General features: G+C 38.6%; 3 protein-coding genes across 8 annotated transcripts in view; 2 read left to right on the top strand and 1 right to left on the bottom strand.

The window, feature by feature from the left end:
- Nucleotides 1-27747, bottom strand: part of LOC135170067 (protein cueball) — a 165494-nt gene that overhangs the window by 97945 nt on the left and 39802 nt on the right. The window lies entirely within an intron of this gene.
- On the top strand, nt 374-2563 carry LOC135169900 (CCA tRNA nucleotidyltransferase 1, mitochondrial). 3 transcript variants are annotated; one of them, XM_064135288.1, is made up of 4 exons: nt 374-475; nt 551-587; nt 818-1422; nt 1684-2563. In XM_064135288.1, exons 3-4 carry the CDS (start codon nt 869-871, stop codon nt 2429-2431), a joined length of 1302 nt encoding a protein of 433 aa, XP_063991358.1. In that variant the 5' UTR covers nt 374-475; nt 551-587; nt 818-868; the 3' UTR covers nt 2432-2563. The 3 variants fall into 3 exon arrangements, with proteins under 3 accessions (XP_063991358.1, XP_063991356.1, XP_063991357.1); XM_064135286.1 differs by having other exon boundaries at nt 425-587; XM_064135287.1 differs by lacking the exons at nt 374-475; nt 551-587 and adding an exon at nt 595-739.
- Nucleotides 8454-27747, top strand: part of LOC135170051 (uncharacterized) — a 57677-nt gene continuing 38383 nt past the window's right edge. For 2 of the 4 annotated variants that reach the window (XM_064135553.1, XM_064135550.1), the window contains exons 1-2: nt 8454-8584; nt 9194-9383. In XM_064135553.1, coding sequence (XP_063991623.1) covers nt 9308-9383 — 76 coding nt within the window. In that variant the 5' untranslated portion in view covers nt 8454-8584; nt 9194-9307. The other 2 variants (XM_064135552.1, XM_064135551.1) reach the window with 2 other exon arrangements.

Below are 27747 nucleotides of genomic sequence, written 5' to 3'. Positions count from 1 at the left end.
TTTGAAAAATTCAAAGTCCCGGGATCTTAAAAAATCCAAAATAACATTAAAATTATAATTTCTATACAATTTTTTCTGTAGAAATTTCTTTTTTCTTCCGTTTTAATTGCTCCACTCAATTCATTTGTGGACTATTTGAAAATATTCGAAAGGAAAATTGGAAAAATTAGAAAACTTCGGATGATTCCCAACAAAAAAAAATGAAAAATCAATTTTTAATTTTATTTACGGATCTCACTCGAAAATTAAAAATACTAGAGTCATCTATCAATCGTCAAGATGAAGGAATATCTTAACATATGACGATAGAACAGTTTTTGGTCGGGTTACCCGCTCTTGATAAAGAAGAACTCATTCACCGACCGGGGGTAATAGCACCCCCGTGATTGCCACTAGATGAGGTATGCAATAACTTTCTAAAATAAATGTTTACCTCTCGCTACATGCACATCTGTTCGATCACAACGTGAGACCGGTATTTACTTGCATATAATATTCATTAAACTAATCGTAATCCAGTGATAATGATAGTTCTTCCTCTGTTCATCAGGCACATCAAATCTCTCTCTCGACGTGTGCACATTCGGGTAAGTGTGACATATAAAAAAATCATCGATTCTTATAGGTTATTTCCCTTCGGATGGAGAACATTCTCTAGAAAATCATAGCAACGTTGATGGAAAATCTCCAATTTTATTAATAATTTCGTTCAATGAATGGCTCATTAAGTTTTAAAGTGGTGCGAACCATTTTTCTACTTTTTTCTAAACTTCGAAAAAGAATAACAAGAATACGTCATTGAAATGATTGATTGCAGTGTCTCAGCGAAAATACATCATCCCTGAAGTGGAAGAGAGTAAGAAATTTCATGGAGAAGATGCCGCCGTCCAGAAGTGACCCAATAATCAAGAAACTAGAAACTCCAGAGTTCAAATCTATCTTTACCCCAGAGCTGGAGGTCCTCACGTCATTATTCAAGAAGTACAATTATGAAATAAGAATTGCCGGAGGTGCAGTCCGGGATTTGCTCACTGGTAAGGTGCCCAAGGACATTGACTTTGCAACTACAGCAACTCCCGAGGAGATGAAGGCGATGTTCACGAAGGAAGAAATTAGAATGTTGAATTTGAAGGGAGAGAAACATGGAACTGTCACAGTGAGAATCAATGACAGTGAAAATTTTGAGGTAACAACACTGAGAATTGATGTTGCTACTGATGGTAGACATGCGGACATTGAATTCACTACAGACTGGAGGTTGGACGCCAATAGAAGGGATCTGACGATTAACTCCATGTTCATGGATTTTGAGGGAAGGGTGTATGACTATTTCTTTGGGTACGATGACTTGCAGAAGAGGAGGATAGCATTCGTTGGGGACGCAGTGACGAGGATTCGCGAGGACTTCTTGAGGATCTTCAGGTGATTTGGGTTTTTAAATGGAAATTAAGAAGTTCTACCCCTCACTGGAAGCTTTGAAGTTGTTCTAATTTATTTTTTAGATTTTTTTGCTGTACGGAAAAAAGTGTACTAGAAATTTGTCCAAAAATAATGTATCCGATGAATTCAACCGTAATATCCTCTATCTATGAAAAACCCACCAAAAATAATCGACCGCCCCTTTTCGAACTGCTCACTATAAATAGTTCTTCCGATAAATTCCATTAATTATTTTATCCCCAGATACTTCAGATTCTATGGTAGAATATCAGAGCATCCTGACGCCCACGAAGACTCAGTAATCACCGCAATAAAGGAGAACGTCGAGGGTTTGGAAAGAATATCAGGCGAGAGAATTTGGTCGGAGTGGCATAAAATTTTGGAAGGTAACTACGGAGTAGAGCTCACTAAAAAGATGATTGAGTGTGGTGTGACCAAGTACATTGGTCTACCCGAGAGCCCTGATGTAGAGAATTTCGAGAGAATTTGTTTGAGGGCAAGATCCCAGGGAGTGATATTACACCCAGTTACGATGATCACATCGATGCTGAGAAATGAACAAGAAGCCATGAACCTTCACATGAGGCTTCATTGGTCCGCTTACAACCGCGATCTAGCCCTATTCCTCATCGTTCACAGGGAGGATAAAATCTCGGTCGATCCTCTACATCCTTATCAGTACATTGTCCTCAATTCTAGTGGCAAGATCAAAGACATTCGTGAGTACATTGCCGAGGTACTCAAGTACAAAGGTACCCCAGAACTTGCTGAACAATTTGAGAAGTGGATTCCACCAAAGTTTCCACTCAACGGTAATGATCTGCGGGATTTACTGCCTCACCCAAAATTGATTGGACAAACGATGCTGAGACTTAAGAAAATTTGGCTGGAGGATGACTTTAAGACATCTAAGGAAGAACTTTTGAAACATTTACCGGATATTACGGAAGAGGTAAATGAATTTTGGATGAAACGAAGGAGCAACAAATGAGATTTGAAATTTAGATCAATAAATTGTTAATATAAAAAGAATCTTGAGTTGAAGTGGTAAAATTCCATACTTCCTGGGACTTTTTTGTTCGAAAAAATAATTATTCTACTGAAATAAATAATTTTTTTTTAAGTATCATATTGTAGCTGGCATTTTATCTCTTACCCCTTCAAAGCATGCGTTATTCTTTTTCCTCTCATTGTCTTCTCATAATAGAGTTCCATTTGCTAATTAAACCCGGGTCTAAACCGTAAGAACCATCATAATGGTTCATTAGTAGTACATGCTCATCCGTCAGATGTGGATCCACTGAATCGTAAAAGACGAGAAAAAAACAACAAAAAAATTAATCATCGCTTCACTGGTTTTAACATTCCGCTGACTACCATCAACCCGATGAAGATAAAAAGGATTACAGAACAATAAAAGAAAGCACAAACCCAAGTAGCATAAAATCATTGGCACGTAATTTTTCCGTCAATATCGGAATTCCCGTTGAATATTAAATATCCAATAGCATCAGGAAAGGGAGGGAAAAAAAAGACAGTTTCAAGGCACTTGAAGCGAAAGAATTCAACCCAGTAAATTGACTCAAATGCTTTCCGATGGAAATGCTTTTCTCCTTTTTTTTCCCCTCACAATTCTATTTTTTCCTTCGATCGCACCGTTGACCCGACAACGACCAAATTGCCTGCGATTTGGCTGGCATACGACCTCTTTAATTCTCGATGCAGACATAATATGGAGTAATACAGCAGTCGAAGAATGAAAATCAATTTAGTGGGAATGATTGAATTCCATCACTATTTTTTACTTTCCACTGGCACCAAGACTGTAAAATTATTTTCCACTGTGAGCGTCTCACTTCTCCATTTCCATCTACAGTTTTAAAATTATTGTTCCTGATTTTTCCAAATCAACTTATATTTGTTTATATGTTACGTTGCGTTAGAACCGGAAAAACTCATAAAAAATGTATGGAATTCGTTGGGAATGTCTGCATTAGTATCGAAAAATCAATTATCACGATAAATGAATTCTGTTGAATGAAAACTGAAACATTCCTATCGTGTTTTGCAACTACTGTTTTAAAAAAATGATGATTGTGAGTGCATTGGACGTCTGAAGAGGTAGAAAGATAGGACACAATAACACCGACAAATCGACCGTTGGTTGTATTCATTTATACATGAATTTGAGCCTCACCACAGCTGACGATCGATTCTATGCACATACTATCACCCCTCTCTGCAAAGTATCATTATGTATAAACAACAGTGGCACGCAATTACCCAACGAGAGACCAAAATAAAAATCTACGAATAAATAAAAATTTATGGAAGAGAGAAATATTATTCAGCCAAAAGTCTCTATTTCTTCCAGTTTAATTTATGAATTGTATTCCTTTGAGACTCGAGTTGACGATAGCCCATGAAATGTCACAAAGGGTCACTTCAAAGAAAAATTCACCTACACAGTTGTAAAAGAAACTGGAGAACATTTCAAAGGTGTTGTGTTTTCCCTTGCTCAACCCTCCAAGAGAATTCAATTTCCTCAACAGTTTCCGTAATTAGTGTCGCCTTTCTTTCGTCCATTTCGCTCTCTCTCTCTTTTTTACACTTCAAGGGTTGTTGACAAATTTTCCACTCTAACTCGTAAATTCTCTCCCCCCACAACCCCTTCCCATCTAACTTAAATGTCTCTGTTGTTTTTGAGTCGTTAGTAATCCAGTCAGCGATTAAATAAGTCTCCCTTGGAAATTCTATCCCTCTGGACTATTTTTCGTGGGTCTTTAAATATTTTATGGTGTAATATCTCCTCTTCTTCGTCATTTTAATTTCAAATTATGAGCTATTAGGGTTTTATTTATATTTTATTCTGAAAGCGTCAGAATTATGGAGTTTAAATTATTTCTGTAAATTATTTATCCTTTTTTCTTGGATTTCTATTGGTATCTCAGAAAAGTTTTGAGACTATGAATTCTCAGTCAGTTATCGTAATTAATGTCATCTTCGTTACTTCCTTTATAACCCACTCTGTTTCTCGCTCCAGAAGCTGTAACAAATTTTCCACTCTAACTCGTAAATTCCCCCTTTCGCCCCCAACTTAAATGTCCCTTTTGTGTTTGAGTCGTTCGTAATCCAGTCAACGATGACATAAATCTTCCTCAGAAATTCAACCCTCTGTACTATTTTTCGCGGGTCTTTAAAAATTTTATAGCGTAATATCTTCTCTCCTTCGTTCATTTTAATTTCAGATTATGAGCTATCATGTGTTTATTTGCATTTTATTTTAAAAATGTTGGATTATTCAAGCATAAATGGCTTCGTTTTGTCGTTGGGAAAAACATGTTTATTAAATTTTTTTCGTTGACGGTTTCATTTTTTAAGAGAACGTTGGAAACCAACTAATTAATGCAGTTTTTTTCATCATTGGCTATTCAAAAGCTCTTAGCGACCAGAAATTCAACTAAAATAACCCTCAGCCCATATATTTTTTTCATTACCTTCCCAATTAGATTATCAATTTACGCTTGTTAATAGCGATTAATAAAAAAAGAAGCGAAATGCATTTCCCATTTTATTTCTACCTTTTTTGCTTTTATTTTACGGACTCTGAAATTTTTTTTCACTTCAACACATCAATGCTTCCCCAACTTGAATGTCCCTTTCCTTTTTGAGTCATTGACAATTCCGTCAGCGTTTAAATACCTCACCCTTCGAAATTCTACCCTCCGGCCCATTTGTCGCAGCTCTTCAAATATTTTATGACATAATATTTCCCCTTCTACGGCATTTTATTTCCATATTATGAGCCATTATGTTTTTATTTGTAGTTTATCCTACAAGTACTGTAATATTCAAACATAATTTTTTTCATTTCAACGACAGACAATTTTTAAATTAAATTATTTTCTTTTCACAATCCAACACTGAAATCGCGACTACGATTTAATTTCCATCCAATCCTTTTGTGTATCATTACAATAAAACTTTTTCATGGGCGTGAATTAATGGTACACGTCGCTGAAGCTCCTAGAAGGCAGGACAATTCTTCCAACTTTTGCAATTTTTCCTCAACCGTTTTTTTCCCCATTTCTCAGTACAACCCACCACTGACTCCTATTCTTTATGAAAACTTTTTCTCCCACCACCAGTGTCGTTGGTAGTCGGTTTGAATTCTTACTGTCCGATTTTCTAACAAATATATACATCAGATCTGAGTGTTGGTGCTTTCAAATATCCCTGAGGTCCATAGCAGCACAGTCATGCATAAAAGTTCGAATGAAAAGAAGGCGGAATCTCTCCAGCACAAGACGAATGAAAAACGTCCACATACAGCCACGACAATGTCTGTATGTGAATGAAAAAAAAAACGAGATTGAGGGGTAGGGAGGGTGCAAAAAAAAATTGAATGGAAAAGTCGGAGATGAAAAATAAGATTTCCGAGTCAGGAAGTCGGGGCTATCGGTCTGATGTCAATTATATTGTCCTAGAAATGTGTGGAGCATATGCTCTGATGATGGAATGTTGTTGGTTCAAGTGTAATTCTCCTCACGAAGACTTTAAACAGAATTATCATAATTATTTAGTGGACAAGCAAATCCTAAATTCCCCAAAAAAATAATAAATCCATCCAGATCATTAAAAAAAATTCCAACAAATGTTCATGAGTCTATCTCAGCTGGAAGCTCATATTTCCAAATTATTCTCATCACCCCCCTAGACGATGGAAAATTAACAGCCCACTATAATCCACAATTGTCTCCAATTTATGAATGTAATGCCTTCACCACAGAGTTGACAGCGTCAAACACTATTTCGCTGGATATTCAAGAGAATATAAAGGGTCAGGATATTCCCCACATTCACACAGGGGCAGAAGGGGTAGGAGTAAGAGGGGAGGAAGGGTAGACGTACGAGAATTGGAGAGATCCTATTTGCGTAAATTTATCGTTGTGCCATAGCCCGTCCGATGAGCATTATCCAACGTCACCACTGGCTGTCACCACTGTTTCCATTATCCACGACATTATGGGGTTTCTCCGGGGATAGAGGCTGGTGACACCTTCACACGAGAATAACGGATATGTGTGTTTGTGGAATGGGATGACTTCCGTATATAATTCTGATGGGTATGTGCCCATGGGCTTTGGTTGCTGGATAATGCGTCAATGGAACAATTGTCGAGTGGATAACTGGTAAAGGGGAAGACATGCCTCCAGACATTTCTCAAGCTGAGCTAGATCTGCTACTGACATTGGAAAAGATGATGAGTCGCTCGGTCAACCGCAGAACGGCCCAGGGACTGGCTGATTGACGTTCACTAGGTTGAATTTCCTAATTCAATGCTTCTGATGAATTATTCACGTGCCTTTGAGGACTGGAGACAAAATCTGGTGGGGTAACATGGAGCTGGAGAATAATTTTGATTAAAAACAGAGGATAATGAAGTTCATCGAGCTTCGTTATTCATGAATCCTGAATTTAGGATGTGCCCGTGTTAGTATCTACTTGCAAAGGCTGAATGGAGGATATTGGGTGGAAGAGGGTGAATCAAGGGGGTGTTTTCATTGGGATTTCATCAAAATTTCAAGATATTTCGTCATTCAAAATTCAAGGGTTATCGACCAATTGTCGATACGCTGACTCACCTCTGAGTTCAGTTAAGGAGCAATGCGAGTCCAAGGAAATGGCGGAATTTATTGTAGAGGTTATTTGTACAGATAAAAAAAAATCAATACTCAACATTGGTCAATAGTCAAAAAATCTTTCTCCACCGAAATTTTTTGCAAGAGTCGTAAAATTTAATTCTTCCACTTCGTCCTGCATTGCGAATTCATTATAAACTGAAGGACTCCACGAGGTATCTAGTTCTCGAGGATATTTTTGGGCCACAAGCGTGAACTCTGCATGTCTGGGCTAATTACAATTGTCATCGATTGCTTGAAATTTCCGCAGAGGAAGTCTCAATTATTCCCTGTCAGAGATCAACTTTTCTGTGATGAAGTATAAATATACTTCATTTTCCTATATTGCAGACCGGAAATTAGCAAAGACATCCGCCATTCTGGGCTGAATGATGTTCAAATCGGCTTAAGAATTTATAACCCAGTGTATCTAGGCTAATTGCTATTGCTATCGACTGTTTGAAGTTTCAATTATTCCTTCTGGAATGGGTGTTTCCCTCCATGAAATATGAATGTCCTCTCCACTGTATCTCGAACCGGAAATCGATAAACATGTACATTTCTGTCTCGTTAATTTTGTCTCGAAAATATCTGCAGTTACAGACCAATAGCTACAACTGGTCGGGCATTTTTCATCCGAAGTAAATTTCGATTATCGATTGACTGAAGCGGTCAGTATCGATTCAATAGGGTTAATCATAAATAGTATAATAATTTAATGATCATAGCACTCATTAACTTTTTTAATTACTCATATTTTTACTACAATCGCGAATTAGGAACGTAATTACGAATTACGAACGTAACTTTGACGTAATATTTTGACCGTTTCCTTCCATGTAAATATTTCGTTTCTACCCTGAAAAATTCGAACATTGATACATCCCTCGTAATTCAATTCACCACGGCTGTCATTCTCCAGCGAATTATTACGCTTCGCAAATACAACATGACAATCATAATTAATCATTCCAGGGTAGCTCTCGTAGCGGTGTGACTCGCAAATTAATTTCTAATTTTTGAGAGAAAATGCAAATAACAACCAACGAATCAATGATTGTTATTCTCCTATCAATTATTCATCGACTTGTACCATTATATCTTTGTTATTGAATTTAGCATGGTTAAATTGACAGGTGACAGGCTTTGAACGGGTACATTGTAACAAGCATTTGTAGGCACACTCCAAGCCCACTAGGCCGTCGACATCGGTGGATGAAAGGGGGTGTTTCGGCGGGCGGTGGGTGGCTAGCTTTGGGGGTAGGCTGTGGGGAGGGGTGGGCTTAGAAGGGGGCGAGAGAGGGGGAGAGGGAGAATTTCTCGTCTGCTATACCTGCGCGCGGCTACACGCGTTACAGTCGTGACTCGAAATTCTCAGTACGCGTCGGACTGTCACTTTGGTGCGACCCGAGCTCTACGATACATCTGTCATTCACGAAATTGTTATCACGCGTATTTGTAAGGTATCAGCGATATGAAATAAAAAATACAAAAATATTTACAACAAATTTCTCGGCTTTTATATTCCATTTTTTGTTTAAATCAGTGGAGATTTTTTTTTTTTGGCTGAAAGTTAATGACTGAATTTTTTGGTTTAAGTGAGTTCTTCTCACGATTTTATTTTATGATGATTTATTTAATTTCAGTGGGTTTTGGGGGGCTCAGTGGAATTTATTGGGTGGATGGACATTGGATTATTTCAGGATATTGGAAATTCGGGGATAGGAAAAGGGGAAATTTGTGGAATTTTAGAGCCACGGAATGTGGTACCCTCATAAAGTGGTTGACTATCGAGTTCGGTGAGACAGTTTCGGGGGGGAAAATAAAAAAAAAATTGAAATTCATCGGATATTTTATATTCAGGGTGAATGTTTCTTTTGCTTCGTCATTGAAATTATTGGAGGGAAATTGAATTTTACGGAGCACGAGGAATTCTCGAGTCTCTCCGTGGCTCTGAGATAACGAATTTATTACCCTGATTTTCTCACGATTCTGGGATAATTCAATTAGAGGTGACGTTTATTTTTCAATTGTTATGATTCGTGTGGTAAATATTAAATGATTCTCTGTAGATTGAATATATCGAGGGAAAATAAACGTGATTTTCCCTTCTGCATATTTGATGAAGTGATTTTTTGAAATTCGGTCGGAATATTCCGCCCTAAAGAAGACAATTGTGATACAACATGAGGCAAAGGAGAATTCTCCATCGTCTGATCATAGCACTGACCATTACTACTTTTGTCGTTGCATCGGTTGCTGGTGAGTGAGAAATAAAGAATTTAATGAAACAACTTGTTTGAGTGTGACGAACAACAGTTGCATGTCATCTCTAAAATAGTTATTGGATATTATTTTTGCAATTAAAAAATATTTTTGTAATGTCTGGAATTTTGAAATTGAAATTTCAAACGTTTTACTTTGAAACCTCGAAATCAAGACAATTCAGACATTCGAAGGTAGTATTTCGTATATTAAATCAAATTAATTCTCAAACTACAGCTCCTTTTTTTCACATTTATTTATCATAATTGTATTGAGACTCGGAATGCACCCCTGGGGCGCCCTTTGACCGTCAATATTATCTAACTGCTTTCCCATTCTCGTTTCAATACAGAATTTCTCATTATGACCAACAGCGTGTGTCACATTGCCTATATTGCACCTGAACACATGCTGTATCTGATGGGACAACATAATCCTTGATGACCTAACTTGTCAGCAAATGAATTGTCCCCTTTGTCACGATATTCCATAACCGCAATCGACATCACGATTACGTGATAGTATCTTCTTGGAATTCTATAGTTTTATCGAGTTTCGAGGATTCTATCAATCTGATTTTCACGTAAACGAGGAAATTCCAACTCTCCCTGACTAACCTGAATTATTTTGAGAGTCGTCAGGTGTAACAAGAAATGAAGAGACAATTAAATTTGCTATAATATAATTTCCCCATCAATTGACAATTTAGTAGCTCATGCAATTCCTAGGACGATATATTTTAAACGGAATTTAATATTGTCCCAATATTGGCAACAAATAGTTTTTTTTTTACCACAAAAAAATTTTTGGATGATTGTTATGAAGATTTCTGAAAGGTCTTCAGTAGTAAAAAATTTTCCCACCCTGATAATCATAAAAATGAACAATAAAATTTGTAAAATAATGTTCTTCCCTACGTTATTTACAATTTTATGCATAAAATCCCTCCACTCACTCTCGCTTCGTCGTCTCGAGTTGATCACAAGGGGTGAGTTTGTGCACGAGAATTTAGTTTATGAGCGGGGGGTAAAATGGATGGCGAAGGAGGACGAGGTAGGGGGTGGTAGGGATAGGGTGGCTTGTACTCGGTGTGACGTTGCATGGAAAGGTGGTAAATCTAGTTGGGATTTGATCATACGGAACGATGAACACTGGGGACTACGGCATGGACTCGTTATTTCCTATGGTTAAAGGCGATTTTAAATCCATCAGGGAATACTCGTTAATCTGCTCCATTCATTGCGAAGCTTTTTAAAAATTGCTTCGGCTTTTAATGAGAGAGATAATTAGCGATAGCTCGACCGAGGGATAGGGAGTGAGTAAAAACACTGGTGCAATTATTTTTTAAATTCCGCTTTGAGGAAAAATAATTGCTGGTGACGCTGAGATAATGTCATTAATTACCGCTGATTGGGAGGAACTGAATATCGGAGAACGCAAGTGCAGCCATTCATTGCCCAGTTATACGGAAAAGTTGGTGAGACTCGTTCATTATTAATTGATAAGTTTATGGTGGGGGTATTGAATTAACTAATTAATTGATGGTAATAGGAAATGCGATAGGATATTAACTTCTTTACGTAGGTGGATAATTTGGTATATCATCGTTGGAGAGAAAAAGTTAATGAAAATGATCAGAAAAAATTGAGAAATTTTAAGGAATAGAACAATTTGAATTTTTTCTCATCTAAATTAATAATAATTATTTTTTTTTACTCGATTCTCATGAAAATCGCCGGAGAATAGTTTATGCTACGGACCATTTTCCTCCATTTTCGGTCTAGTTATATGGAAATTCGGTCGACTCGTTCATTACTAATTGATAAGGATTTGATGATGAGAGTATTGGGTTAATCAATTAATTAATGCAGATAGCGGATTTTATTGGACATCAACCACTTTTCGTAACTCGATTTACTTTTTATAATGTCATAAAAACGATGGGAATTCTACTGATTGTGCAAGAGAATTTAATTATTATCAGAATTATTATCATTCTGTTTTCAATGATTTTACAACAAAATTAATATTTATTTATTTTGCATTTTATGGTTATCCAGGCTTTCAACTTTCATGATTATAAAAAAAGTATTACTCTCAATACGAGAAATCAATAATAATGGGAGAGGGCAGGGGCTGGGTGAAAACACTGGTGCTGTTGTCTCCATTCATTATCAATTGCTAATGGCTTTATGGTTGTGGTATTGAATTAGTAAAGTAATTGATGTAAATATAGGATTTCGTTGTCAAATAAAACTCTATATATTCATTAATTAATTGACTCAATTACCAATTACCAAGCCACAAACAATTGAATTGACGACTTTTCATCACATAATTCGTCCTTCGTCTCCGTAAATTATCTTTCGCTGGATAAACAATTTAATTATTGGATTGGACTAAATTACCATATCGCTCACCAACATTAGTCGACTCCCCAGTAAAAGTTGAGTAACCATTAAAGAAAAAATACTTAACATTCACATATTTCTAAAAAAGGTTACGTAAAAATAGGTAATTTTTATTCAACTTTTGTCTTAATGGATTTTCACTCGTCCCTCTCCTTCTATTTTATTAAAAATTTCAATTTTTTTTCTTCTACATTAATTTTGATCAATTACGTTCTTAATGTTCTTCTCCATACATTAGTTTTAATCAAATGATCTCACTTTAATTTGATCAATTACGAAATTTTACGTAAAATGTGATAAGACCTTCGACCTGATGTATTAAAAATTTGATTAGTATTGGAAAGCATCTGACATTTTCCTACAAAAATACCATCCTAAGTTCACACAATGGATGAACATGTCAGCTGCGTCATCTAATGATATATCGCGGCTGCAAATTCCCTTTAAAATTTCCTCACTCCTGATAAAACCCGGTGAATTTAAAAAGATGACGTCTACACATCAACGAATGTCTTCATCCGCTCATAAATAAAACCGGTAAACTCGTAAAATAAATAGTCATTATTTTAGTACTAAAGTAGAACGATGGTAAAATAGTTTTACCACCTCTATCGCTCAGTTTTCTCCAGATCTTAAGTAGCTAGCGATATTTTTGTAATGACCTTTTTTATGGAGCGAATTGAGATTTACAAAAAGCTTTATACTCAAATTTATTTATCTCCCGTGGATTTAGAAATACTTCTCGACCACTCAGCACCATTTACTCAAACCACTTAAATCGTTATAAAGCTGATTTATTATGACTCGTGAGGAAAGATTGATAAACCAAAAAGAACTATTCAATTCTTAGTGTAGTATAAAATGAGACGAGACCTGTGACCTACATTTTCTTTTGAAAAATTCCTCGTTCCCAGGATAATTAAATAATTTATTAACTTATTACATTCGTCGTTTGCTGCGAAATCTTCATTTTTTCAATGAAAAATCCCCAAGGATCGTCCTCCCGGTTCCTCCCATGTCTTCTAATAAATAATGAGCCGTCATTTATGTTCAGCCATTATACCACTGCTAATGAATCCTAGTTTCATAAGAATTTCCAAATCTGGACCAATGTAGACCAATTACTCCAACCCTTCAGTATTATCCAATCACCTTTCAGAATTCAACGTTGATCGCCACAAATTGAATTGACGTGATTCTGTCTATTCTCTGACGAGAGCTAATCACATTTACTCTGAATTAATGAACTCAGTACAGTCAACTCAATCGATTCCAGAAAATAAAATGAAAAAATACTCCGACTCCGAACAATAGGGGAAAAAACTATTCTAGTCACTTTTTTTTCTTTCGCCTGAGGGTGAATCCGGACAATCAATTAGTTTCATGAAAATATTACGCATGCCCTGTCCAATTTTTTAAGACCACATGCATGAAAACGAAATTAACTGGGAAACATATTTTTCACATTTTTTCATACAATGGAATTTATCATATTGCACTCCACCGTAATATTAATTGGAGTTGAATTCCCTTTTAATTACGAAAACGATGGGAAATATCGTATTTCTTCATTTTCTATCAGTCAATATTTTTTTTTAATTACGGTTTCACTCGTTTGAAACTATTAATGATATGAGATATAGAATCCGATTCCATTAATTTTTTATTTACTTATGTCAGTTGTTAAATATGTGTGTATTTTTTTACGTGTTTTTTTGTTAATTAAAAATTAATAGTATTCTTGCTAGATTTAGCTAAAAAAAAAAATTTTCCCCACCACAAACTCGACATTTAAAAACCAAATGATCTTAAATTCCTACTGTTGATGCGTATCTCACAATTTCGTATATTTATCCTCGGTTTTTCGTACAATTTCGCATGATTTAGTCACTCCCCTGTCGTTTCCATAATACACAATGATATTCAAGATAAGACAAGAGCAAGGGACATAAATATTCAGAGACAATTTACCGTACAATGTTAGAGCAAACAAACAAATTTTACTCTTTCCTCCGGTGTATTTGGCGAGCGATGAAAATGGTCCGAGGAGAGATGCCAGTCAGAGGAAGAGAAAAATTCAGTGAATCATCAGGAAAACCCCGTTGGCGACTTTACCCGGTAAATAAACGTTTGGAGAGATGATTATTATTTTTATTTTTTCAACAATTCACTCGACACTCAGAAATTGATAAAAATTATACTGTTCTGTCGCAGAATTCGTCCCTCTCTTATTAAATTTATTCTTCTCGAATTATATTTTTTATTCATAATTTCCAAATATTCATGATCGAAACTTTTCCCACAATGTTACTTTCACGACCAAATCGTTTTATTGCGGATTTGGCTTAATTGTAGAAATTTCTTGTTCCTTCCATTAACGAAGGAATGTTCCCCCTTAAAATCTTTTTGACCTGCATTTATTACCATTGAAATATTTCTCTTCCAATGTTTTATTGCGGTCGGACTTTTCCGAAATATTAATCCCGACACTCTAAATGGTTTTCCCTTTTTGGAGTTTGTCCATCACTCTTAGACACAGACCACTACACCAATCTATAAAGTCGTAAAAATTTTCTATTCGGTGCGTCGTTTTTCTCAACGCATCAGTCTCTCAGTGCGTCTATGCCTCAGCGCATCAGTCCCTGTCTCTCCGTGCCTCGCGCAAATCTTGCTACAATTTCCTCATTATTTGCTATCCTTTTTAAATTTCCATATTTCAACCTCATTACAAAAAGTGTATTATTCATTCCAATAAAGTGTTTTTTAAAATAAATCAAATAAATTAGAAACAATTAAACATAATTCATTCACCTCCGCATTAACTCAACAGTGTGCGATTGAACATAATTTTTGGTCCTTCGAGCCGGATTTCAAACGTAAATAAAATCAGTGAAATCAGTGGAACAGTGTAAGTGAAGATGCCCATGTCCGACACGGAAGAATTCTCCACTCTCAGGAGGAAACGTGGTTCCATCCAGGCAGCCATCACCAATTTCTCAACGATCGTGGAGACGTATATACAAACCCCCACGAATGACAGGAAGCCATTTCAACTCCAAGCAGCTCTCCAAAGGCTCAAGGAAAGATTTAACGTGTTCCCCGACATTCAAGATCGCTTGGAACAACTGGATGAGAATGAAGTATCCAAACGCTTCAAGATGGAAGACGCCTACGACAAGGTCGTAGGAAATGCTCTAGAACTCCTAGAGCTCCATCACAATCTGGCGCCACCTCCATCACCATCACCGTTTCACACATCAACAACACCAACAGTGGTTAATAATTATATTCAAAGGCCTCGCTTGCCAGAAATAAAAATCGCTGAGTTTGACGGATCTATTGAAAATTTCCCTCCATTCTGGGATTCGTTCAAAACAGTGATTCACGAGAACGCAGACCTACAGAACAATCAGAAGTTCCACTATCTGCGGGGATTACTCAAGGGGAGTGCTGCTACTGCCATCGGTTCTCTCGCAACCACACATGAGAACTATGGCACCGCTATTGACATTCTGAAAAAGAAATTTGACTGTAGGAAAAAGATACTCCGTCGGCACTGGGCAATCATGCGGGATTATCCACCCCTGCAACGGGACTCTCCAGCAGCACTAGGACAACTAGCAGATGTCATGAACCAGAACATCCAAGCACTGGAAACTCTGGGACAGAATGTCAGCAGCTGGGATCTACCCCTCACCGACCTGATCACCCTGAAGCTGGCACCAGAAACGATTTGGCAATGGGAGCTAAAAAATCAAGGTACGGAGTTGCCCACTTATAAAGAATTATTAGAATTTATAGAAGCCAGAGCGACGTGCCACGATACGAGGACATCAACTTCGAGGAGCCATCCTCCAAGTTATTCAGAGCCATCTTCCTCTGACAAGAAGAGGGAGAAGAAACCCCGAAGACAAGCCTTTGTGGCCGGATCAACTGATTCACCAGCATCAACATCAGCAGCATCAGCTCCACCGGGTTCAGTATGCTTTCTCCATTGTCAAACGATACACCGACACATCGGAAAGTGTCCAGTGTTCAAGGGTCTCACTCCAGAGCAGAGGTTTTCCAAGGCGAAGAGTGTTGGCTTATGTATTAACTGTCTCAAGCCAGGACACGAACGCTCAGTCTGTGTATCACCAGTGGATTGTTCGATCTGCAAGGACAGACATCATACGCTTCTCCACTTCAATACTGGAGAGAAGTCAACGCCCTCTCAATCTTGACTAGAACAGACCCAGAGCCTCTGCGGACGGCGAACGGCATTGATCGTCAGCTCCTCCACATGTGATCTGATGGTGACGGCGAAGGTCAACGTACTTGACACCCACAGACAACCTGTCGACTGTCGAGTGCTACTGGACACCGGATCCACCACCAATTTCATCAAGGAGAGTTTAGCCATCGCCCTCAATCTTCCGCTTCAACCATTCGCTGTATCCATTGGAGCGTTGAATGACGCAAATACCACCACCAGGTATTTAGTCACCGCCACAATTCGATCACGGACAACTGAGTATGAAAGGACACTCAACTTCTTGACGATCCCCAACATCACTCAGGCTGTACCTGATCAACCAATTGATCGTAGCGCCATCAGGATTCCCACCAACATCAAGCTTGCTGATCCTGACTTCCATCATCCAGCATCAGTGGACATGCTCCTTGGATCTGGACCTACATTATCGCTTCTCTGCAAAGGCAAGGAAAAGCTCACACCAGCAGATCAACCGGAGTTGTATCTTCAACAGACTTTGCTCGGTTGGGTAATCGGAGGGAGCGCACCAACAATGCAGACAATACGTCGACGCGTATGCAACGTTATCGGCACCTCCAGCATTGACTTCGATCTCTCCAAGTTTTGGGCGATCGAAGAAGTTGACACCACTTCATCTTCAACCAGTACTGAGTCGGATTGCGAACGACACTTTCTGGAGAATATCAAACGCAACAACACTGGTAGATATGTTGTTGCTTTACCATTCAACGGGAAGGAATCTCTGATCGGCGAGTCGCGATCACGAGCTTTCCGCCGTCTCAAATCTCTGGAACGAAGACTGGATGGCAACGCAGACCTCAACACGCAATATCGTGCAGTGATTCAAGAGTATTTAGATCTTGGTCATCTCACAGAAGTGACCGGAGCAGACCTATCCAACTTGGGATATTATCTGCCACATCACGCTGTGATTAAGGAGAGCAGTTTGACGACGAAGGTCCGTGTTGTCTTCGATGGATCAGCGAAGACCAGCACCGGGATATCTCTCAACGAGACCTTACATGTCGGGCCTACCATTCAGGACGACATATTTTCTCTTCTTCTACGTTTCCGTCTTTACCCATACGTACTCACAGGGGACATCGAGAAAATGTATAGACAAGTTCTCGTACGCCCTGAAGACAGGAAATTCCAGCGAATATTATGGCGTGACGGGAAGGAACCAGTAAGAACATTCGAGCTGAATACAGTGACGTTCGGACTCTCTGCAGCCCCATATCTTGCGATTAGATGTCTTCATCAACTGGCGAAAGATGATGGCCATCTACATCCAGAAGCTGCACGAGTGCTTCAACGTGACCTGTATGTCGACGATCTACTTACTGGAACACAGACTCGGGAAGAAGCTATTCATCTGCGAGAAGAATTGGACAAGTTGGTGAATCTCGGAGGATTCAACCTGAGACAATGGGCTTCCAACGACCCATCCATTTTGAACGATTTGACACCAGAGAGTATCAACCACAATCTTCAAATTGGCGATACTGCAACGTTGAAAACTCTAGGCGTACTCTGGAACTCAACAGCTGACAGCATCACCTACACTGCCAAATTATCGTTGAGCGCTGCTATCACTAAACGGACAGTTTTATCTGAGACTGCGAAGATTTTCGATCCCCTTGGTCTTCTCTCACCAGTGGTCGTCATGGCAAAAATGATCATGCAAAAACTTTGGACCCTGAAGACAGGCTGGGATACTCCACTCCCATCTGAGATCCAGGAAGAGTGGCTCCAGTTTTATGGACAGCTCCAGCAGATCAACATGGTGACATTTCCACGATTCGTTCTCCAAGAAAAATATACAGACATTCAACTCCACGGATTCAGTGATGCCAGTCAGGATGCCTACGGAGCTTGTGTGTATCTCCGTTCGACTGGAATTAACGGGGAGATCAAAACCACACTCCTATGTGCCAAGTCTCGTGTTGCTCCACTCAAGAAGCTTACGATTCCAAGGCTTGAACTCTGTGGAGCCCAACTCTTGATTAAGCTCATCCAAGGAATCAAGAAAGCTATCAACCTTCACATCGATCGCACCATCTACTGGACAGACTCTACCATTGTGCTCCATTGGATCCACACACCTGCACATCAGCTCCAGACCTTCGTCTCCAATCGAGTAGCAGATATCCAATCCAAATCTGAACAAGACGATTGGAGACACGTGAGAACTCAGGACAATCCAGCGGACTTGGTCTCTCGCGGACAGCTCATCAAGGACTTCATTATCTCCAAGATCTGGTTTGAAGGGCCTGCCTGGCTCCAAGCAGAAGAGGACAATTGGCCAGTTCTCGATCTTCAATTCTCCTCTCCTCCAACTGAGATCAAGAGCAGGTTTTGTCATGTAGCTCATGGTGAACCAGGAAGGCATCCTCTGGAACAGTATTCCTCATTTGTTCAATTGAAACGCGTGATCGCTTTTTGTCTACGTTTCAGGAGTCACAAGCAGGGCCCAATCACAGCAGACGAGCTCGCAACAGCTGAGCAGGGTATCATCCACTGGCTGCAAACCGAGACATTTGGCCCTCTCAGACGCGCTCTTCAAGGTACTGGAAATCAGCAAACCAAGAACCAGGAGTTGGCCGCGGTGGCCAAGCTACATCCATTCCTGGACAAGGATGGCCTCATCAGGGTAGGAGGTAGACTGCAAAACGCCATGATCCCGTACTCGCAGAAACATCCTCTTATCTTGCCCAAGTCTCATCCGTTAACGAGACTCATCATCAGGGAAGCCCATACGTCTCAGCTACATACAGGTCCTCAAGCAACATTGTACCACCTCAGACAGAAATATTGGCCACTGGATGGTCGGAACTCTGTACGTCGCGAGATCCAAAGATGCATCCGATGTACCAGAATGAATCCACCGTCGGTCAACTACATCATGGGAAACTTGCCAGCCGCTCGAGTGAGGGAATCTCGTCCATTTTCAAACGTAGGCATTGATTATTGCGGTCCTTTTTTTATCAAAGAGAAGAAGTTCCGCAATCGAGGTCGTGTGAAGGTCTACGTTGCCATCTTCACCTGTCTAGCAGTAGGCTGTTCATTTGGAGGTGGTCAGTGATCTCACCACTGAAGCATTTCTGGCATCACTACGAAGATTCATCGCTAGGCGCGGATACTGTAAAAACATCTATTCGGACAACGGTACGAACTTCGTCGGGGCCAACAATCAGCTGAAAGAAATCTACCAATTTCTTCAGTCGAAAGATCACCAGGAGACTCTCCAATCAGAATTGACCAGACAGCAGATCCAATGGCATTTCATCCCTCCCTTGTCACCCCACTTTGGTGGTCTATGGGAAGCTGCGGTGAAATCCTTTAAGCACCACCTGTACCGCATCATCACCAATGAGCTTCTAACCTTCGAGGAGTTCAACACCTTGGTCATCGAAATCGAAGCAGTGCTGAACTCCCGACCTCTTACTCCGATGTCTGCTGACCCCAACGATCTGTTGGTCTTAACTCCTGGTCATTTCCTGATTGGAGAGCCCCTCACAACCTCAAGGGAACGTGACTTCACCGACACTCCTAGCAACCGATTGTCCACGTGGGAACATATTCAGAAATTGAAGCAACACTTCTGGACTCGCTGGCATCGGGAGTATATAAGCGATCTCAACCTGAGGTCCAAATGGAGTCAAGGGGAGCACCACATCAAGGAAGGCACAGTGGTTTTGCTGAAAGAAGACCACGTACCCGCACTCCAGTGGGCCTTAGGACGTGTCGTCAAGGTGCGACCTGGAGCAGATGGCATTATCCGGACAGTCACCGTCAAAACAGCCAAGGGGCTCTTTGACCGCAACGTCAAGAAGCTGGCCCCTCTACCAATTACCAGCGCGGACACTGACGAACATAACTAAGCTATTACCCTTCTTTATTTCTTCTTCGTCAATTCTTCCTAACTCTAATTCCTCAAAAAACTACTCGAGTCAACCTTTCATTTTGCGTTGATTAAATTAGTTACTCAACGGGGGAGTCTGTTCTGTCGCAGAATTCGTCCCTCTCTTATTAAATTTATTCTTCTCGAATTATATTTTTTATTCATAATTTCCAAATATTCATGATCGAAACTTTTCCCACAATGTTACTTTCACGACCAAATCGTTTTATTGCGGATTTGGCTTAATTGTAGAAATTTCTTGTTCCTTCCATTAACGAAGGAATGTTCCCCCTTAAAATCTTTTTGACCTGCATTTATTACCATTGAAATATTTCTCTTCCAATGTTTTATTGCGGTCGGACTTTTCCGAAATATTAATCCCGACACTCTAAATGGTTTTCCCTTTTTGGAGTTTGTCCATCACTCTTAGACACAGACCACTACACCAATCTATAAAGTCGTAAAAATTTTCTATTCGGTGCGTCGTTTTTCTCAACGCATCAGTCTCTCAGTGCGTCTATGCCTCAGCGCATCAGTCCCTGTCTCTCCGTGCCTCGCGCAAATCTTGCTACAATTTCCTCATTATTTGCTATCCTTTTTAAATTTCCATATTTCAACCTCATTACAAAAAGTGTATTATTCATTCCAATAAAGTGTTTTTTAAAATAAATCAAATAAATTAGAAACAATTAAACATAATTCATTCACCTCCGCATTAACTCAACAGTGTGCGATTGAACATATACGAACAGAAAATTGAAACGTACAACATACTCCATTCATCAGTCCATTTTACCCCAATCGTTACCGAGAAACGGAAAAACTTTTTTCCTGAGGGAATTAAATCCTCTTATACGTTCAGAGTTAATGAGCTCAAATAGATGCAATTATAGTGTTTTCCATCGGAAATTGCTCCGAGTTTCTAATGAGTCGAGGTTCATCCCTTTCGCTTTATTCTCGAAATCGTGCTTAATTGAATAAGAAAAAAAAAATTCAATGACGATTATACTAAACACTCTGACAATTTCAAAGTAAAACTGTGAAGTCTTAACTTCACAAAGTCAACAGTCAAATTATAACTGATAACTTCCAAATATTTAAATACAAATGAATCTCATCGTTCACCTTAAAACTTGAGAAAAGTCTCAACTAGCTCATTAAAGTCAACTTGAAGCTCAATAAACTTCATCCAAGTCATTCAATTCACAATGAATTTGTTTGAAAAAAATTTTGCTTAAAAAATATCTAATCACACGATTTTTTCAACCCCCGAAAATTCAACATCACGTAAAAATAACTTGTGTATCTCTGGATAATTTTTGTGTCAATATTTTCATGTCATAGCCCTGTTCACCTTTGGGATCAATATATGTCGTCTCGTTAATCCGCCCTTTTATCCCCTTGAACCAACGGTACCCACCAACCCAACGCCCACCCGGTGTGTGGGCGTACGATGTATATATTTTTTTTCCACCCACACTTGGATCCCACTATCATAGAGATGGCGAATGTGAGAGATTCCCGGCTTTTTCTACCCTCAAATTCACGTGTATGTGTTGTACAAGCGGTACGTTTATTCCTTTCCAGGGGCTCATTCCAATGTGCAAATCTCTCGAGTCCCTTTTTCAACTCGACTCGGCGATATTTTTAATAAAATGAAGAGGGAACTGTAATAAGAGCCTTTGGTGAGTCCTCTGAGTATGTTGATGCGCTCATTTATTAAACATTACGTTCTTTTATCTTCAAAGGTGATTCTTTGGGAGTGAGGTGAAACTCAAAGGCAAATAAATCAAATAAAAATTGTAAATCCTAGCGCATATCTGGAATTACAAATTTTTCATGATAATGGAAGAATGGAGAGATGAAAGAATGTGAAAATAACTCACAGATGAAGAGAAAATTATTTTCCTGGAAATGAAAATCATTTTTTTCTGTCTTATTTTCTGAATAAAAAAATTTAATTTTCTCATAAATCAGTTCACAACTCGAGTTCATCTGAGTTGAACTGAATCCAAGTAAAAATCAGTTGATCTAACATTGATTTTTCATTCACTTCAAGTATAAAAAGTATCCTCACATATTCAACTGGACTTGAATCAAGTCGCCGATGACTTGAATCCCCATTTTTCCATTTTTAACGAACAAACTTTAATTGAAAAATCATTGTAACGTAATCAATGAGGAGAACCACTCTAACATTGAATTTTTTTTTCACCCCGAAGCCATTTTCACCGATTGAAACATTCAATTCCATCTCCAGACAACGTCTCCCTCTTCTCAACAACTTCAACTGTCGTTGAAAAACTCTCTTGGGTTGAAAAGACGAGGGAAAAAAAAAGAATATCAGATTTTCTCTTTCAAATCAGGACAACGGAATAACTCGTGTCTTGGACAACGTCGGCAATTGAGTGTCGTTGAATCTTTAGACTCGCTCTTTACACCAAGCGGGAGATGAGAAAATAGTACTACCTGAGAGTGGAATGGTGAATAGTACCAAGAGACCTTTCAAAGAGAAGAGTGCACCAAGCAGACCGTCCATTAGCTTTTAGCGCTGACGCTGACGCTGTACCTCCCAGCAATGCCTCACCTTCACCCCTTTACTGACCCTCCCCTGCTTCTCCCCGCCTCCCCCCCCTGCCATCCAGCCCCTCATCACAACCCTTCCACGTCTGCTGGAACCCCTCGTAATCCACGATCACCTCTCGTCGTCGTTTCATCCTGAATGTCTATCTATCCATGCACTCACCCCCAATGGGAATTGTCTAGGGTGGAATGGATAACCGGGAAATGCCTTCGACACTGTGTTAGGATGTTGGAGTGTTGGTGGTGCTTGTATACCGTATAATCATTTGGCAATTAGATTTGCATTGTTTTAGAAGGTTCGTTAATTATTCAGTGTATTCGACGACTCAGTAAAACGACGTGTGCAGACTGTTTCGATATGTCTTGAAGTACATTTCAAAAGGGAATAGACGGAGATGGAAATTGTATTCGTTACAAGGAATAATTGATTTTGTTTTTACTCGTTGATTAATTGTATAGGAAAGTGATAACGAGATTCAGTTTGGAAGTTAATTTAAATTGTGGAATTTTTTGGAGCAGATGGAATAAATAAAAAAATGTCAAGAAAAAGGTAATCAAGTTAAGTTCCAGACGTACGTAATTTAATTAATTAATTTTAATCGTTTATTGAAGAGTTCAATGAGGAATTATAGAGTCAGACAGATTTTTGCACATTCAAATCGAATTGCTTCTTAGCTTTTAAGAATTCTTTTATTGAAGAGTTCAATTATACTCGAATTTGAGAAAAATCAATATGAAATTCAATACGAAAACGTCAATGAGTTAAATATTCACTGATTTGTCACGTGAACTTGTGAAAATAATGTGTGACCTATGAAAAATAATTCAAAGGGTATGAGTACTTATTTATTAATGAGATTGTGACCCTGATACTACATCGATGATGATTCCACGACCGAGTGACCCGATGCCTACATGAATGACCCGGAATCATACTTATACCTACCCCAACTGTCGCTACACCCTTTTACCTCGTTATTTTCACGGTCGACATTACGCAAGCTCTGGTATCTCTCAACCCTCGTCCTCAACAGCTGAATAGACACGGTGGTTGCGTCACTCGAGTAGCTCAAAAATTCCGGCAAGAGATGAGGCAGCGAAAGAATATTTAGGTCTCGGAGTAAAAAAAAAGGAGGAATTGCTCGACAAGGACATAAAACGACCCTTCCTTTTCCAATCTTTTCTAGTTTTTTTTTAAGTCGAGATTTACTTGGTTGGATGAGCATCGTTGAGAATTTTTATCCACCATGAATGCACAGGGAAAAAATAAATGTTTAAAATAAGACAGAGGCTTTAGGGAAATTGGAATTTCAAATTTTCTTAGTCCCGTGTATGCACCAAGTGCACATTGAAATTCTGGAGGGAGAAATTTCGGGGAGGTTTAGAAACTCGATCCAGGCAGTGCTTGGAGGCTGCAACGAACGCTGTTTACGATATTCGTTGAAATATATAAATTTTACATTAGTGAGTGACTGAGAGTTTTGCCTAATTTCCATAACTTAACAATTCCCATCTACATTTCTTGGAATATTTCGGTGGAAAGATTGTCCAGAGTTTCGAGACAAATAGCTCTTGCCTGGAGAAAAAAATAATAATTTCGCTGATTATATTTGATCGATAGAATAATTTTTTCTCGATACGCTATTACCAATCGATACCTAATCAATTTTTCCCAATGTTCATCTACACGGGGGAAAATCTGACAATTTTTATAGTATGATCCCGATAACAATTACTGTGTGGCATAGTAAAAAATGAAATAATAAATAAAATAAAATAAACTGAATTAAATAGGAATTTTTCAAAGATTTCTGTCAATTTTTCATTTAACTTCAAATAAAAAATGATAGAACTTGAAATTTTGTAGTGCTGTTTAATAAATTGTACGAAGCTACATATCATTAATTACAAAATTTATTAAAAAATCTACGGTATTGATAAGAATTTTTATGTTTAAGTAAAACACATTCCAGTATTCGGGAATTTTTCACAGACTTTTCCCTCCGTGTGAAGAATTTCAAGTAATTACGATGTACTTTAACACCATATACTTTAAACTTTTTAATGATGTGTCAACCCTTCTCCAACCCCTCAAGAAGATCAAATTTCAATTGATTATTTTTTTATGAGTCTCATTCAGTCCAAATTATCAAGAAATTTTCATCTCAGCCCGTACAAATGAAATTTAAATATTCAAAGTCATATCACTATTTACTGTAATTTCTACTAGAATTCTGCATAATTACAATGCTATGTACTTTAATCCAGTATCCTTTTCCAACTGGATATGTGCTCTCGCACCAATGCACGAGTCATATTTCAGGTACTCGACGGTGCGACGAAACTAGATGGAGTCGTAATTGTTCTACCTTGTGAAAATTCACCAAGTCACTGGCTAAAATCTACTAACTGGAATACCTATATTTTACTATTCACGGATACATAGACTTAACACATTTACCCATGTATTACATCATTTCTTCTAACCCCGAAGAATGTTGGAAATGTACCAAAATTTTCTCAATAATAAACCGAAAACTCTTTCAGCTAATTTCAAGTCTTAAATTTTATCTCACATTTCATATGAATGAATATTCAATTACCAAGTTGTACTTTTCACCGGGAAATTTATATATTTTTTTTACTCTTGAAAGTCTTTCATCGCGACCAGATGGAATTGAGTTGAACTATCTTTTTCAGCATTTTTTTACCTCTTCACAAAAGACGAGTGAAATTTTTCGAGAAATACCGAGCGAAGCTCTTTCACAAATAGCTCGAGGGGTTAAATGATATTTAAATTACTCAAAATGGGGTCGAGTTTACGTAATTATTCAAGAGGATTATATCTATGTAGATATGCCACAGTGACCCTCTTACATAGGCTCCTAACCTGAAAATGTTTCCGCTTGTGTTGCACCATTTCTCGTCCCCCCGTGATAAAGAATAATAATCATCATTACCATCCATCTGGATTGTACGAGGAGGAGGGGGGGAGGAGGAGGAGGAGGAGGTCTTTACATATTCATTCGTGATAACCCGACGGGCTTCACCCACTCAGCCATTACCAAAATTCTACGAAATCATAATTGATAATATGACAATAATTCCCACCTCATAACAAATGTAATTTTCAAATTATTTTGAAGTAAAATTTCTCCCCCACAACGTCTTAAATTTACCAATTTAATTCACCCAGTCAACTTCATTCAGTCACTAAAGTTCTTACGCGATTTGTCCAGTAGTATTTCAGTTGAAAAATATCACCAGTGAGAATAAGATTCAACCAGTGGTCGGCTGGGGAGCCTCCAGAGGAGTCAAATACACACAGACACATGTGAAAACACCGAAAACACAAATATAATATATAGTTGAACACACGTACACTTGAGTTACAGTCCGAGAGAATTGCATTTTCTTCAGTTGTCTGTCCCCCTCCTCCCCCCCCCCACCCACCCTGCTGTTCCTTTTACCCATTCCTCCCACAATTCTCGAGAAGAGATCGTCTTTGCTCGGTAAAAATTTATGATTGTTCCATGCACATATCCCCTTGTACACAACAATTCCCGAGGATTTTCAGTTTAAAAAAAAAAAAGTTATAAAAAAAAATCAGAACATTTGTACCACTCTCCTGGTATTTTTATTCATCCTCTCTTCATATTTCTCATACTCATTTATTTCACCGGGGAATCCTTCATACATTATTTATCTCTGGGCATCTTTGACTCCCTTGAAATTTCACGTACGATTCAAACGGACAACGGTAAGAGACCCTTCACAGGGTTAAATTCCAAACCGTCGGTCGTATATCAAAGTGAAGTTGAACATGGAATAGAAAAAGGTACTGGAGCATGCCAACTATGACCTATACTGCATCATAGTGCTCTCAGCGTCTTACCAGAGTGTATGAAGAAGATGGAGGACACGCCAGGAGTTTTCTTCGACTACTGAATAAAAGAGCCGTTCTCTTTACTCTATCGGGAAGGAGAAATAATTCGGGATTAATGGGATCCATTTGATTTGAATGAATTAAACAGCGGAATCGACTATTATTTTCATGTGGAAATGTGTTTCCTTCATCGCTATCTCAAAATAAAAATAAAAAATCTCCCCAGAAAATCTCACATTGTTCCATCTTGTCAGTTGTTCAAGGAAATCGACTTTTTTTTACGGTATTTACCAACGGAAACCCTCTCCCCCAGTTCTCCAACCATTCCCTATCCACCAATTCCACTCTCCGACATCTCGAGATAATCCGAAAAAGGAAAAATAAACGAGTGATATGAAATATTCCAAGAGGACACAATATTTCCGCAATAAACGATAACCAAAGTCGGTAACGCCAATAGTCCTCCAATTTTCAACAATCTTCCACAAAAATTTTCCCCAAATAAAAAAAAAAAATCATCCCCCGAGCAATAACCACTAGACTCACTCGCCCTTATCCTCTTTATAGCCTCTCAAAAGTCGTTTAAACTCCAATTTCAATGCAACTTCCGTATCACGAATTGCAGAATTTGTACTAGTACATAAACCAATTCTCCTCCATTCGCTATTTTACTATATATAGAGGCAAACGTAAAATGGACGCCAGCCAAACGAATGGTACCCATGAATTATGCATCAACGATCAGAAAATTACTTTGGATCGTATCGAATAATAATATTCCTCGCCTCTCACTCCCTCTCAACCCCCTTTTTTTTCCCCCCCATCCCCCGCCAAATCCTTTCTCACCATTCGACCACAATGACACAAAATCATGATTCAAAATAGAACGAATTTTACACGTAGAATCTCGATGCATGAATATAAATTGATATATACGAGAAGCGAGGTTTATTCCAAGTCGATTCAGGTCACGGCAAAATGGCTGGATAACCATTGGATTATTTTGTAAACAAGAGGATTTTTCCTACCTCTCTCTTTCCATTTGTCTGATTGGCCGTTATACCATTGCTACCCCTGGTACGATCCTCTTTTTTTTTTTTTTTACACAGACGAAAGCCGGGAATTCTGGTATTTGCAATAATCGACGAGAAAGGAAAAAAAAACACATTGTTTGCATTGTTGAAAAACATTTTTAGCTCGAAGTCTATGTTGGGCGATTGCTTTGCTCTGGGAAAGCCTATCAGAATAAGTTGGAATAGTTGATTAGAGTGTGCACACAATTGTGGATAAAAACATTTTTGGTAAGTGATATTATCGCATGT

The sequence above is a fragment of the Diachasmimorpha longicaudata genome, chromosome 16, assembly GCF_034640455.1.
Source record: "Diachasmimorpha longicaudata isolate KC_UGA_2023 chromosome 16, iyDiaLong2, whole genome shotgun sequence".
In the NCBI taxonomy this organism is placed as follows: domain Eukaryota; kingdom Metazoa; phylum Arthropoda; class Insecta; order Hymenoptera; family Braconidae; genus Diachasmimorpha; species Diachasmimorpha longicaudata.
The sequence above is the reverse complement of the archived record's forward strand: the minus strand, read 5'-3'. Positions and strand labels throughout refer to the sequence as shown.